The sequence below is a fragment of the Paroedura picta genome, chromosome 3, assembly GCF_049243985.1.
Source record: "Paroedura picta isolate Pp20150507F chromosome 3, Ppicta_v3.0, whole genome shotgun sequence".
Lineage (NCBI taxonomy): Eukaryota > Metazoa > Chordata > Lepidosauria > Squamata > Gekkonidae > Paroedura > Paroedura picta.
In genome coordinates, this window is record NC_135371.1 from 130,428,263 (window position 1) to 130,442,678 (window position 14,416).

Sequence of the window (14,416 nt, forward strand, 5' to 3'; positions counted from 1 at the left end):
TCCCATATGACTTGAAAGCTAAAGACTGACGTGCTAAAGACCCTTGGCATTTCCAGATCACTGGTGGAGAAAGACATGGAGGGAAAGTTAAACACGGTAGGCTTTCATTGGTTGTGAAAAGAGCGCTTTCTTTAAGCTGAGTGATGTGAGTCAGTGCTTTTTTTCTTTTTTTTTTGCTGGAATTATAAAGATATCTTTGTCACAGTGTCCCCCTCCACTGAAGCTCTAAACACACTTTTTGCTTGCCTGACCTGCGCTGTAAACAGCTCTGTCATAGCTCTTTAGCTGAGGTATACCTTCCCATAAGGCACAGAGATATGCTTGTTCTGCCCATTGCATACTTTAAGCCATCAAGTCTATGAAAGTTTGACTCCTCTCCTGAATAAAATCTAAATAGTGCACAATGTTTTACATACTATTTTTGAATACCATAGGAACACCATGCTGGGATTCTTCACATATCAGTTGGTTTATGTGGGTAGTATTCTCCACCCCTTGCATACATATGAAAAATGTTCAATCAGTATTTGAAGTACTGGGAATATTTAGACATCACATTCAGAAAAATTGCACATTTGGCAGTCAAAATTAGTTTTGGAATTTTCAGGCACCAAGGGAGAACTCAATTTTAAAGCATTTGTGCTTGGCTCTTTATTGAAGAGTTCCAGGCAGCTCAAAAAGTGGTCAAGTGATTTACATAAAAACAATCCAATAAAGAGTACTCAAAACCAGTACAAATTAAAACCCAGTCCCCCAACATATGCCAACAAAAAATCTGCACAGGGTCCTCCACCACCTTAGCTGGCTGCACTGCAGCTGCCAGTTTCGCACCTCCACCAACTTGGCCGTGCCCACACTATTGGGCGCTAAGGCCATGGCAGAGGCCGTGAAGCTGGCAGTCGTGGGGCAGCCAGCTAGGGTGGTGGAGGAGCCCATGACAGTGATGGAGGAGGCTGTGCTGGCAGCAGCTGAAGGCTGTCCCATGCAGGTTGCACATAGTAGCAGGTGGCAGCTAGGCTCCCTGGCCGGGTAAGTAAATGCCCTAATAATAATAATTCCATAGGCATTGAGAACTTCTGTCTCATTTTCCAAACAGTTGAGCTGCTTAGCTTATCACTACTCAAAAAGGTGAGGGAGAGCAGTGTCTATGTATCTCTCCTGGGTGATAGAAGGCAAGTCTCTTTTACTTGCATACTTGGGTCACTGAACACCAGGGCTGCTGTGAACCAGCATATCAGGGCTTTATAGATAGGTTCAGGTTGGTAGCCATGTTGGTCTGAAGCAGCAGAACAAAGCTTGAGTCCGGTGTTCTAGGTCTTCATAGAGTTAAATCCCTGATTGTGGCAAACGTGCACCAGAGTAAGCTGCGCAAAGTTTCCAAGCAAGCTTGGTTCCAAGTGAAAGCAACATGCCAAGATATCTGCCTGGCAAAGGTATTCTCAACACTATTATATAGACTACTCATATAAAGGGGAAAAGGACTGTGTGAATCCTAAGCGAAGATATTTATGTGTATTTCTTTAAATGCTCTTGGTAGTTTTGAGTATTATTATTATAACACATCATAAAAGCCACTAGAGGAGGCTGCAACCAAACATTTTATGGTTATAAAACTCTGCGATCAGATTATTCCTAAATCACAATTAACTAGAATTAAAGCCTGTTGTATTTTTAAATAGCATGTGGGTGTGTGTAAACAGCCCTTCCCCCCTCCCTCCTCAGGATGCCCCAGAGCCCCGGCGTGCGCTGTGGAGGTGGCAGCGGGGATTTAGGGGTTGTGGGGAGGCAGCAGCCATTCCCCCCTCCCTCCCTGCCAGCCCCCAGAGCCCGATGTGCACCACAGAGTCAGTAGTGGTGCTTTAGGGGTCAGGGAGAGGCGGTGTCCATTCCCCCTTCACTCCCTGCCAACCCCCAGAGCCCTGCCGTGCGCCATGGAGGCAGTGGTGGGGCTTTAGGGGTTGGGAAGACATGGTGTCCATTCCAGGGGGGAGTGGCTGCTGCCTCCCTTCCACCCCTAAAACCTTGTCACCGTCTCCGCAGCGGGAAGGTAAAGGCCTTGCTCGGCATGGGGATACCCAGCTGCCAAATGGTGGTAAGTGGCATTGCCAGGTTTTGGGGGGGGGGGGCAGTCAGGAGGCACACAGCAAACTGTGCATCTCCTGATTGGCTCCTGGGACCAGAAGCCGAGACCAGACAGGTTGGATAGGCCCCGGACTATCTCTGCCCATGAGGCTTCTTGCCAAATATTAGGTGAGCCAAGTGTTCAGGATTGAATTCAGTAATATAGAAACTTTAGAAAAATAAAGTGGCACTCTTATCTTACACCACACGTCAAATTCTTATACCACACGTCAATTTTGCACAGGGGATACCTTTAAGCAAACCCAAGTTTACTACTGAATACATGCTCATTGTTCGGTGCTTATGTCTATCAACATGTGAATGCAAGCCATATTTTACATGCATACTTAAAATTTTAGGTGTTGTCCAAGTCTAGGCCTTTGTGTTGTCCTGACTTGACTCCCCCTCGCCCAGTGAGACACTATGGAGGAGGAGCCCCAAGAGACCTTACTTTGAAGCACCCAGGCAGGGAAACAATGGCAGTAGCAGCATGGGCCCTAGACTACTTGGAAGCAGCCACAGCAGCAGAAAGGGAGATGGGGAAGGGCCCCTCAATATGGACCTGGGGGACCAAGAGCCTGCAGGCAGGTTGAGCCCAGCTTAAGAGGCAGGGAAGGAAAGTTTCCCAACATGAGCAACAGGAAGAAGAGGAGGGAAATGTAAGATTAGCAGCCTAGGAGCAGTTAATTGACCACCACCCTTTATCAATTCCAGGGGAAGATTGTGCCAGGACCAGATCTATCTCAGGGTCGAATAAAAGGAAGGCTTCCAGACCAAGGTGGGATGCAATGTGTTGAGCATATGTGCCCCAGGAGAAAGGGCAAGTGAGCTAGTAAAGGGAAAGAGCTTCCTCTCCATCCCATTCCGAGGCAGGTTGGAAGTCTCCCTGACACTAGCCAGTGTGGCAGAGTGTGTTTCACATGGGTACGTATAAGAACTATAATAGGTGAAGTGGTTGCCACTGTCTTGTTGAACAAATAAGATTTTGCAGGACAGATGATGAATCAGGAGGCAGTGTTCACCCTGACTCTCCCCCGGAACCATTCGACATGTTTGGAAGTAGTGACGGAATGGTTTGAGCTGAGTCACCTGAAACTCAACCCCTCCAAGGCGGAGGTCCTGTGGCTAGGAGGTAGGGGGCGGGGTCAGGAAGCGCGCCTGCCCACCTGGCAGGGACGCAACTTACCATCGCGTCCCAGGCCAGGAATTTGGGTGTGACCATTGACGCCTCCCTGACTATGGCAACGCAGGTCAAGAGAGTAGCTAGCCAGGCATTTTTCCATCTCTGCAAGCCCAACTACTAGTGCCCTACCTGTCCCCCGAACACTTGGCCACAGAGATCCATGCAACACTCACCTCCAGAATAGATTTCTGTAACTCGCTCTATGCAGGCCTACCCTTGTACTTGATCTGGAGACTTCTGCTAGTGCAAAATGCAGCTATTAGGGTCCTCACTGGCACCGGCACATCCAACCGGTGCTGAGGCAGCTGCATTGGTTGCCAATTGCTGTCCGGATCTGGTTCAAGGTTCTGGTTTAAACCTTTAAGGCCTTACACGGGTTGGGACCCACATATCTGAGGGACCGCCTACCGCCCTATGCCCCCCGCAGGGCCTTGCGCCCTGCGGGTGAAAATTTACTGGTCACTCCCAACCCCAGGGAAGCACACCTAGCCTCAACCAGGACCAGGACCTTCTTGGTCCTGGTCTTGACCTGGTGGAATGAACTCCGAGAAGAGCTGCGAGCCCTGCGGGATCTTTCAACGTTCCACGGGGAATGTAAAATGGAGCTCTTCTGCCAGGTATATGGTTGAGGCCAGGGTTGGCAAGATAGATCTACCACCCCCCCCCTGGGGTCTTAAAGCACACGTCATCAGGACCTCCTTCTCCTTCCCACTAGTAGTGAGGGTGGGAGTTGGGTTTTTACTTATCTTTTTCCGCCATGTTGGGAGTGCTTTTATGTCTTTTAATGGGGTTTTAAATGGGGTTTTAAGACACTGTGACCCGCCATGAGCCGCAAGGGAGTGGCGGGAAATTATTATTATTATTATTATTATTAATAATAATAATTGTTATTGTTATTGTTATTAGATTTATTTCCCGCCACTCCCCCTAGGTTCATTTAATAATCTTTAACCGCTCCTGCGGTTAAATGAAAGGGTAAGGCCACCTGGGGAGGAGTTAGGGTGGGCCCTGTCCAGGATAGAAACTCAGAGGGCCCAATCAGGAGCCACGAAGCGGCTCCTGATTGGGCCCTCCAAGTGTCCATCCAGGGCCAAGCAGCTAATGGGGGGGGGGGGCACGCGATGTGCCTTCCTATTGGCCCCTCACCAGGACAGACCAAAATTCCATTCACCCAGCCTAGTCTGGCTGCCAGTCTGCTCCTGACCACCAAAGGGAGAGGAGGTCAGTAGGGCTGCCAAGGGGGATGAGAACAGAGGCTTGGGCAGGCTGTGCCAGCCCTTTTCACCCCTAGCCTGTCCTAATTGTCATGTCCAACTGCAAATTGCCTCAGAACACTGACAGAGCTGGCAGGAGGCTGCAGAGTGCTCTCCCTCCCCGCTTCAGGCCTGCTGCAAAGTAGCCTCTGACAGGCCCTGACTGAGGGGAGGGAGGCCTTTCCAAGAGCAACGCAGGGGAGCCCTGAGGGGCTTCCTTTTGAGGGGGGGGGAATTTCCCCTTCTGCCAAACAGTTAGCTGACAGGGAGGCCACAGAAAAGCCCCTTTTCACTTAAAATACTGCTCTGGTCAGGGGTTAGACACAGCCAAGCCATGTGTCTTTCTTCTTTGCAACTCTCTGCAGGTTTGAGGCCACTGCACAGCGTTATTCTGCAGAGCAAACTGGCTCTTTTGTCTCCTGTTTCATCTGCACAACAACCCTGTGCAGTAGGCCTCAACATTCAGCCCCATGACCTTACATACTGGACAACTCCTCCCTCTTCCCACTGCCAAACTCTAGCACCCGTTGTATTCTTGGAGACAATGGGCTTTGCCCCTAGTAAATATATAAAGTGGATAGGAAATTTCTTCGGCTTACCCTAGAAGACCTGTACTGGAGAGAAGGAAGGATATAGGTTGGTTGAGTTTTCTTCAGCAACCCCTGGTCAGGACTGATCATTCTATCATATTTTTACCCTAATGTTCTTTCTTTCATAGTTGGTTTGCATTGTTTTATCCCACATGAACCTTGTAAGGTAGGTTGGGCTGAGAGAGAGAAACTAGTATTACCATTGGTGCTTGGCTCAGGCCATCAGCCAATGCCATGGGTCCGTGAGATAATGCCCCCTGTGCTGCTGCTCGCTGGAAGTAAGCTGAGCTCCTGCACCGGCAGTTGCCATTCACAGACTTGACTTGTCTCAGACCTGGCCACGAACTGCTGTGGGTTTAGGAGGTGACAAACATAACTTGCTATACCTCTCCCCTCTGATGCCATTGGGGCTCCCCACTGGGAAAAGGTGGACCAATCCTGCTCTTCTTCCTTCCTGGCCTTGCAGCCAGGGAGTGTTACAACTTGCTTTAGGGTCCTGACCCACAGTTTGTGAAACTATTGAGCAAGTATTATCATATTTACTTGAATTCAAGAAGATACATTTACTTTAGTGGAGGGCCTTTAAAACGGGGGGCTCCTCTTAAATCTTACACTTGAATTCAAATTTATGGAAAACTGCCCCCATGGTGTGATTGGTGGGAACTACTGAGAAGAGTTGCTACTCCCACACCTTTGCTAATTCAGAGCCACTCTGCCTCACCTGCAGAGAAAGGCAAGAGGGATTGCCCTAAAGGCAATGTATGGAGGGAGGGAAAGGCTGGGGAGGGGGCTGGAAGCAACCCATGGGACCATGTTGCAGTGCACACTCTTGTATTTTCTGTCTCCAGGCTGACTGGACTAGTAAAGAGGCACTGAGGCAGTGCAAGCAGGCATGGTTGCTGTGACAACAGAACCCTTGGGTCCTTGCAATGTGTGGGGAAGTGAGAGTGGGAAGACAGAGGTGTTGAAGGGGTGTACCTGTGACTGGCTTGTCCCTTTTTTCGAGGGTTGTCAAATTCAAGGTCATCTGCTTTCAGGTATAGGTTCCTTTTCTTTAGGGTAATTGTTATATTCAAGGTCATGTTCCTTTCAAGTAAATATGGTAGGATCTGGAACCAATGGGCTGAACCTTATGGCTTATCAACAAAACTTTTTCAGAGAGAGACTTTATCATAAAAAGCCACTCTGTAGTGAAGGAAATCTTTTCCCATTGAAGGAACACTAAACAGAAGAAAGTCATAAAATCCAACCAAACAGTTTTGCTTTCCCACCCTCCATCTTAGGCTGCAATAATTTGTCTGTGATTCGTTAATAAGCTTGTTTCTCATGGCAGGGAGCATTTTCGTTCTAATCTTTTCTCATTGCCTGATAACTTATTTCTGTCACATCCCTTCTTTATGGAGCTGAGGGATGGCTAATACTCTTCTCAGGATTTCTGTCCTCTTGGTCACCTTTTGAGTCTTGAGGACAAGTGGGTGGCTAGAGATTGGCAGTTGGCAGAGTTGTAGCTGCATAGCGCACTTAGATCTCTTCGCCATAATACACGGGTCCTACTGCTCTTTTTGTAACTCAGGAAGTTGTGGCAAGTGATTGCCTGTGTTTGTGTTCGTCGTAGGCAGCCATGTAGTCTGGTTTGTCAAGTGATTCCCTGGGGTGTAAAGGATCCCAGAGACTTTGCAGAGACAAAGAAGACTCTCTGCTAGTTCTCTCTCTTTCTCTCAAACGTGGTTTTATTTTTGCCTTGTAGCTGTCGTCATGCTGCCATAGCCAAATACTTTGGGGATGCCATCCCACAGTGCAACAAATGCTGTGATTATTGTAAGAACCCAGCAGCTGTGAAAAGGCATCTTGAAGCACTGGAGCAATGTACCAATCGCTGGAACGGGACCCGCATTGGATCCTCTGCTTTCTCATCGGACCCAGAGTTATATGAAGGAGGAAGAAGAGGCTGCGGTGGCTTCAGCAAGTAGGTGTTTGGTAACCTGACCCTGGCAGAAGCAAATCCAGTTGGCAAAATGTTTTCTTCTTCAGTCCCCTCACTAAGTGTACAGCTAATGTTTCTGACAAATATTTGGTTAAAACTGAGGCACAAAGATCCAGAATGCCTTTCCCATAAATAAGGTCACCTCTGAAGTTCAAAATCAGCTAGAACAACAGATAAAGTTTAGCTTTGCAGATGTCAGTAGATTTGGAGGTCAAGGGACCAATGGAGAATAGGGTTAAAAGAATTGGGGGGGGGACACAAAGTATAGCAAAAGCACATTCCCATAATTGATAGTAATTTAGTTCTTGAGTTAAAAATGTGAAACTGGTCAAAGTGTAATGAGTAGGGCATTGCTGTTTACTGAGAACTGCAGGTATCCCAGATGTGCATTACTTCAGGAGTAGTCAACCTGTGGTCCTCCAGATGTTCATGGACTACAATTCCCATGAGCCCCTGCCAGAAAATGCTGGCAGGGGTTCATGGGAATTGTAGTCCATGAGCATCTGGAGGACCACAGGCTGACTACCCCTGCATTACTTACTTCAGGATCTGTAAGTACTCCCCGAAAGATGTGTGCAGCATTATGAGGCTTTTTGTTAGTTGCCAAACAGAAAAAAACTAACACACCGCAACAAAAAACTTCAGTGGAAAATTGAAGCATAGGTTCGTGAAAACAGAGACGTCTGGAAGTGTTTAACCCTACTGGTTCTCAGCTTAGTTTCTATATTAGTATGTGACCTAATAGGACCAGACCAGGAAGGGCACCTTCCCAGTCTGGACAGAGTGCAGCTTCCAGCTTCACAAATGGCCAGGAACCTAAGAGTGTCATTTGCTCCCTATGTATGGAGGCACAGGTCTCTAGGGTAGCACAGCTGTCATTCTTCTACCTTAACCAGGCCAAGCTTCTAATGGCCTATCTGGCTCTGGAACACTTGGCTACAGTGATCCATTGGGGCCATCAACTCCAGACTTGATTACCGCAACTTGCTCTATGTAGGCCTGCCTTTGTCCCTGCTCTGGAAGCTACAGCAGGTCCAGAACACAGCTGCCTGGGTTCTCACTTGAATGCTGTGGAAGGCCCACATAAGAACAGTTCTCCAGCAGCTGTACTGGGTTCCAGTGGATTTCTGAATCCAGTTCAATTGCTGGTCTTAACTTTTAAGGGCATATGCAATTCAGGCCCGATGTATCTAAGGATACCTGGGTACGTTCCCCAAAGAGTGTGCTGGTCAGCAAATGCCAAGAAGTTGATATTCCCCAGCCCTAAAGAGGTGCACTTGGCCTTGACCTGAGCCTGGGTCTTTTTGGCTCTGGCTCTAGCTTCATGGAATGAACTTCCAGAAGAGATGAGGGCCTTGTACTGCAGATTTCTGCAGTACATCCCGATCCATCTAGGTGGGTCTCTCCCCTCCATTAGGGGCTAATTAACTGGAATGGAAAGATAGTAAAGGTAAAGGTATCCCCTGTGCAAGCACCGAGTCATGTCTGACCCTTGGGGTGACGCCCTCTAGCGTTTTCTTGGCAGACTCAATACGGGGTGGTTTGCCAGTGCCTTCCCCAGTCATCACCGTTTACCCCCCAGCAAGCTGGGTACTCATTTTACCGACCTCGGAAGGATGGAAGGCTGAGTCAACCTTGAGCCGGCTGCTGGGATCGAACTCCCAGCCTCATGGGCAGAGCTTTCAGACTGCATGTCTGCTGCCTTACCACTCTGCGCCACAAGAGGCTCATATGGAAAGATTGTAGTCCATTTTTAATGCTGGTACATAATGCTGGTTTTAAACAATTTTATAATTTTACAGCTATTAATTATTGAATGATTATTGGTGTACACTGCCCCAAGACAACTGCAGAAATAAACTTTTTTGTTAATATCCTGAACTATTAGTTTTGTATTGTTTAACACTTTGTTTATTGCGTCCTGTTAGTTTCCCTAATTCTTATATTTAAAACAGAGCAGTCATTTAATTCCAGGTGTTTAAACTTTATTTCTCAGTGATGCATTTCCCCCCATAAATCTGCTCTCCTTATGCATAGTGAATTTTTGTTTTGATTAATTATGAGTAAGTGACCTTAAAAATAACTGTTCATATCCAACTTGCATGCTTTTGGTGCTGACATGATTGGCCTTCGCATATGTAGCTAATTGGTCTTGGCAACAGGGATAAATGAAGAAATTAATTTCTAATTGGTGAGTTCTTGAAAGCTGCCTCTGGAAATGTGTCAACCTTACTTTGAAAGAAAGGTTAACTATGAGCTAGTAACATGAACCCACAATCCTCAGAGGTCTGGTGATGCAGTGGCTACACTTCTGCTGTTTGTGGGAATTTGAGATTTCAGGCTTACATCCAAGGTGAGTTCAGAAGGAATTAAGCAGTCTTTCAAGTGATGTCCAATCACATTTCTATTCAGTTGCTAATTCTTTGTGGGTCGTTACTCAGGTATGATGAAGACAGTAGTAGTGTGGATGAAGCCAATGAGGAGAATCGGAAAAAGGAATGGAATAACTTTTATAAGCAACAGATGAAGCTGCGCAAGGTTAGTTGATAGCTCATCACCTTCGTTCTCCAACATTCATACTCTTTCTTTTAGTATGGCCTCTGTCTCTAGCAGAAAAGCTATCAGGTCCATACTAGAACTTGTAAAACAACTTATGTCTTGTTGAGCCTGGGCCTTGTTCTTTCCTTTCTCTGTAGCATGATTTGACACACACACACACACACACACACACACACAATTTCCTCTCCCACTTTGCCATCCACCTAATCTCCAAAGATGGGAGGCACTCAAGACAGGGCACCTGATGGTGACCATAACAGTAGGGCAAGTTCATGATTAGGCAGTCTTTCAGGTTGCTGGTGATATTTCTTTGTTTTATTTTCTTTCAGGGTAAAGAAACTGAAAATGACCATTTTGTTCCCCCAGGTAATTTCTGCATTATTTCATAGATTTTGATGAAAGTTTATAGAACTGATTCCTTTTGAGGAATCTTAGTTAGGTAAAGTTGCCATCATAAAATATATCCTGATTGTGCTGTTTTCATCACAAAAATAGCCAGCATAACTCGCCTCTGAAAACTGAAAGATTCCAGGGTTTTGTTCTTGTTTTGTTTTTTTTACCTGAACTTATCAGTCGCAAGTGTAATGGTTTAAATCCAGTTTTATTAAAAATTGGTGGTAGATGATTGTCTGCTTGCAATTATTCCTGTGATACGGGGAAAATGGTGGGCGATTTGCCAGCACTGAGTTTTCCATATGAAAACTTATTATAGCCAAAATGGTTACAATCAGTTTGCATATTTAGTAGCATTAATCATACAATTATACGACGCTATTACACCTTAATGTCTTATTTTCTTCCAAATGCTAAAGGATCTCTGAAAGGGTTAGTACTTTAATTCTATGACTCACCTGATTTAATTAATATTTTTGTCCTTTCTAAGATTTGCCTGAATGTAAGTATGTATCATCCTTATAATCATCCTTATAATCATCCTTGTGATCCTTATAAGAGCCTCTTGTGGCGCAGAGTGGTAAGGCAGCCGCCTGAAAGCTTTGCCCATGAGGCTGGGAGTTCGATCCCAGCAGCCGGCTCAAGGTTGACTCAGCCTTCCATCCTTCCGAGGTCGGTAAAATGAGTACCCAGCTTGCTGGGGGGTAAACGGTAATGACTGGGGAAGGCACTGGCAAACCACCCCGTATTGAGTCTGCCATGAAAACGCTAGAGGGCGTCACCCCAAGGGTCAGACATGACTCGGTGCTTGCACAGGGGATACCTTTACCTTTACCTTTAAGTATGTATACCTGGGATTTTGAGTCTCCAAATGTTTCTTTTTAAACTCCAGTGAATTGGCTTAATAGTGAACTATTTTTTATCTTTTAAGCGACTGTTTCCAGGACATTAGGGGGGCATATATATTCATAATAATTTTGGTTTTGGTAACAATAATTAGACTTCATTTCTGTCTTATATATACCTTGTCATTTGAATATTTTAGTAAACGCACTCTTTTATGGAGTTGTATTTGAATTCTAATGGTATTCATGTTATTTTGAAGTTGCTTACTTAATCAAAAGTCACTATTTGTTCATTTTTCACAATCTAATTGTCTGCCCTTGATTTTACTGACCATAAGATGCTAAATTGTAGAATCTTTCCATGTAAATAGTAGGGTGCACATTAGGCTTCCCCAAACCTAACACTGGTTTCCAGGTATAAAATCAGCTGGCACCCTAGGCAAATGTATTTCAACCCCAACTCATTCTTTTCATGCCTAAAAGGGAAATGGCAAAAAATCCTACTGCCTTGGTGTCCTGTACAATCAAAATCAAACTGCGCATCTGGAGTACGTGGTAGTGCACCATGCCCTTCCCAGAAATATTTTCTATATACCTCTGTGTGTCTTTCATGGTAGATGTGGATTGTCCCTTGAAGGATGCAGCCAGCAGGAAAATAGCCAGAATCACAGTGAAGGTAAGAAAGGCTATGCATGTGGAAGAACAAGCTTTGGGGAAGTCCTTTTTTTCTGCCGCCAGCTAATTGTATCATAGTGTTCAAAGGGAGAAATCAGCAAACCAATGGAACAAGTTATTTTTTAAATGGGGGGTAAGCATGGTCACCATGCTGGTTACTAGTGCTGATGTGGGCAGAATGCTAGAAATTGCTTAAGCACTGCATGTGGAAATGGTCCTTTACTACTTGTTTAATAAATACAGCCTGGAATCACCTTTTACTTCTTCTCTTTCGATTTTAGGCTAGAGAACACTGCTTGAAGATGTTAGAAGAAGCACTGAACAGAAATATGCAAGCCCAACTAACAGAAAGCAGGTAGGAAATTAAAAGGGGGTGATATTGCTTATAATGAGTATTTCACTGGCACAAATCAACATCATGGACTTTTGTTTGGCCACCTCCTGTTTTTCATAAGCTTGTGGCTGCAGTAACAGAAAATAATTTTTATCAGCCGCCACATAGACTCCGCTCCTTCCTGGGGAGCGGAAGGTCTTAGAAAGTTCATCCATACTTTTGTCACCCACCAGAGACTAAGCTAATAATATATGCTATACATGGAACTGCCCATGAAGATACCTCAAAAGCTTTCACTAGTTCAGAATGCAACAGGATCGTATTCTTGTAGATGATGGGAGATGTGAATCTGTTTAAGCTGAGTTCTATCAGTTGCAATGCCTGCTACTATACCTTAGGGCCTAGTTCAAGGTGCTGACATTAACATTTAAAACCCTTAGATTCAAATGGGTAGCCATGTTGGTCTGAAGTAGCACAAAAGAATCAGAGTCCAGTAGCACCTTTAAGACCAACAAAGATTTATTCAGGGTGTGAGCTTTCGAGTGCAAGCACCCTTCGTCAGACTAAGAACTCCTTACATGACCGTGGGAATATATAGCAAAAATTATCAGCAAGTTATTACAACACTCAATACTACAACGTACCCAGGACTCAACAGGGACAAAGGTTTTTTATCTCACTATTCGTGCTAACCTTGTTCAACTTGTGTATCTATATTCTTCACAACTTATTTTATTTGTGATACTGTGATAATGTGACTGTAAAGTAATGATAATGTTATGGTATGTTGGGTTTACTCCCTGGCCTTGGGATAACATAGTTACCGACTATTACCTTGTAAGAATGTTTCACACTGGTATGGGAACATATGGGGCGAGCAACATATGGTGATGTGATAGCCTTTGATCACTTTCACAGACAATTTTATTTCTCCCATGTTCATGTGAATAACAACTGAATTTCAAGGGGATTGATTGGCTGTTTTGGCAAAGAATTATCATTGGCTGTATTTGGATGTGCGACACAGTTTACCAATGTAACAGAATTAATTTTTGCCATATATTTTTAATGGGGTTAGTTGTTGTGACCCGCCTCGAGCCTGTCGGGAGATGTGGGAAATAAATATAATAATAATAATAATAATAATAATAATAATAATAATAATAATAATAATAATAATAATAATAATAATAATAAATTCCCACGGTCATGTAAGGCAGTGGTCCCCAACCTGCGGGCCGGGCCGCAAAGGCCATGGTGCTGGGCCGCGGCTCCCCCCCCGCCCCCCCCCGCAATAAAAAACTTCCCAGGCCGCAAGCTTGCGGCCCGGGAAGCTTCTTACTGTGGGAGGGCGGGGAGAGGGAATCGGGGCGGGGCCGCGCATCGTGCATGCGCGACCCGCGGGCACGGCCCGATGCGCGGGCACGGCCCGCGGGCGCGGTCTGCGCAGGCACGGCCCGATGCCCTGCCAGTCCCCAACCTCAGAAAAGTTGGGGACCACTGATGTAAGGAGTTCTTAGTCTGACGAAGGGTGCTTGCACTCGAAAGCTCACGCCCTGAATAAATCTTTGTTGGTCTTAATCGTGCTACTGGACTCTGATTCTATTTAAAACCCTTTACATCCACACACATCTTAAACCACCATTCTGTTTACATTCCTTAAACCAAGTCCTGCTTTTTGGAACTCAAATAAACTCTCATTCTTGTTTCATGCACTATGTGCAAGAATGTAAATAATGAATATTAAGGAGATATGTAATAATTATCCCTTAAAGGCTTGCCATAGGCTGACACCTTTTTTTTTTTTGGAGGGGGGGATTTTCACAGGTTGCAATTCTCTTTTATTTCCATTAGAGGGAAGTAGTATGTTGTACAATAGAGGTGTGTATTTTGATCTACTTGACTTGAAAGTAGAGGGAAAGATTACCTTATATTTTGGCATCCCAAATGTATCCAGGTTTTCTGGGAAGAACTAAACAACAACAACAAAAATGTCAAGAATATCCCAGATATATTCAGGAATCACCAGTTAACAGGAAGAGGCAGGTACAGATTGTTCCCACCTCTCAGTGATTCATTGGGCTCCTGCAGTCCCTTTAAACAGGCTGCAGAAGACAGGCCCTGTGGACTCGACTTGAGGCTGGCTGACTTCTCCTTCAGCCTGGTTTAAAGTTAGTCCAGGATCAGCTGGGATGGTGGGAGTGGAGAGATCCATGCCTTTGCTGGGGATGGCTTCTCCTGTAGCTCTATTCTGAAAGTCAGCCAAGGATTGTGTAGCGGAAGCTGAGAGTTCCTCTCTGCATTGGCTTGGGGTTGACTTCTCTTGTAGCCGGGTTTAAATCAGGCTGTGTGAGAAGACAGCCTAGGATCAGCTGTACCTGCAGACTGCTCCCTGCAGGTATAGCTTCTGGTGTGTAAGCCCCCTCCCCCCTTGTTTTTTACTTCTTCTCGGGTCTATTGCACTCAAAAATATTCAGAT

General features: G+C 45.4%; 1 protein-coding gene across 3 annotated transcripts in view; it reads left to right on the forward strand.

Moving 5' to 3' along the window:
• The window catches only part of RECQL5 (RecQ like helicase 5), a 63,758-nt gene that overhangs the window by 39,635 nt on the left and 9,707 nt on the right, over nucleotides 1-14,416 (forward strand). For 2 of the 3 annotated variants that reach the window (XM_077327795.1, XM_077327796.1), the window contains 5 exons: nucleotides 6,895-7,113; nucleotides 9,573-9,669; nucleotides 10,020-10,056; nucleotides 11,546-11,604; nucleotides 11,885-11,958. In XM_077327795.1, the coding sequence (XP_077183910.1) occupies nucleotides 6,895-7,113; nucleotides 9,573-9,669; nucleotides 10,020-10,056; nucleotides 11,546-11,604; nucleotides 11,885-11,958 (486 nt within the window). Of the gene's footprint in view, nucleotides 1-2,835; nucleotides 2,996-6,894; nucleotides 7,114-9,572; nucleotides 9,670-10,019; nucleotides 10,057-11,545; nucleotides 11,605-11,884; nucleotides 11,959-14,416 lie in introns of those variants that run through there. The other variant, XM_077327797.1, reaches the window with a different exon arrangement.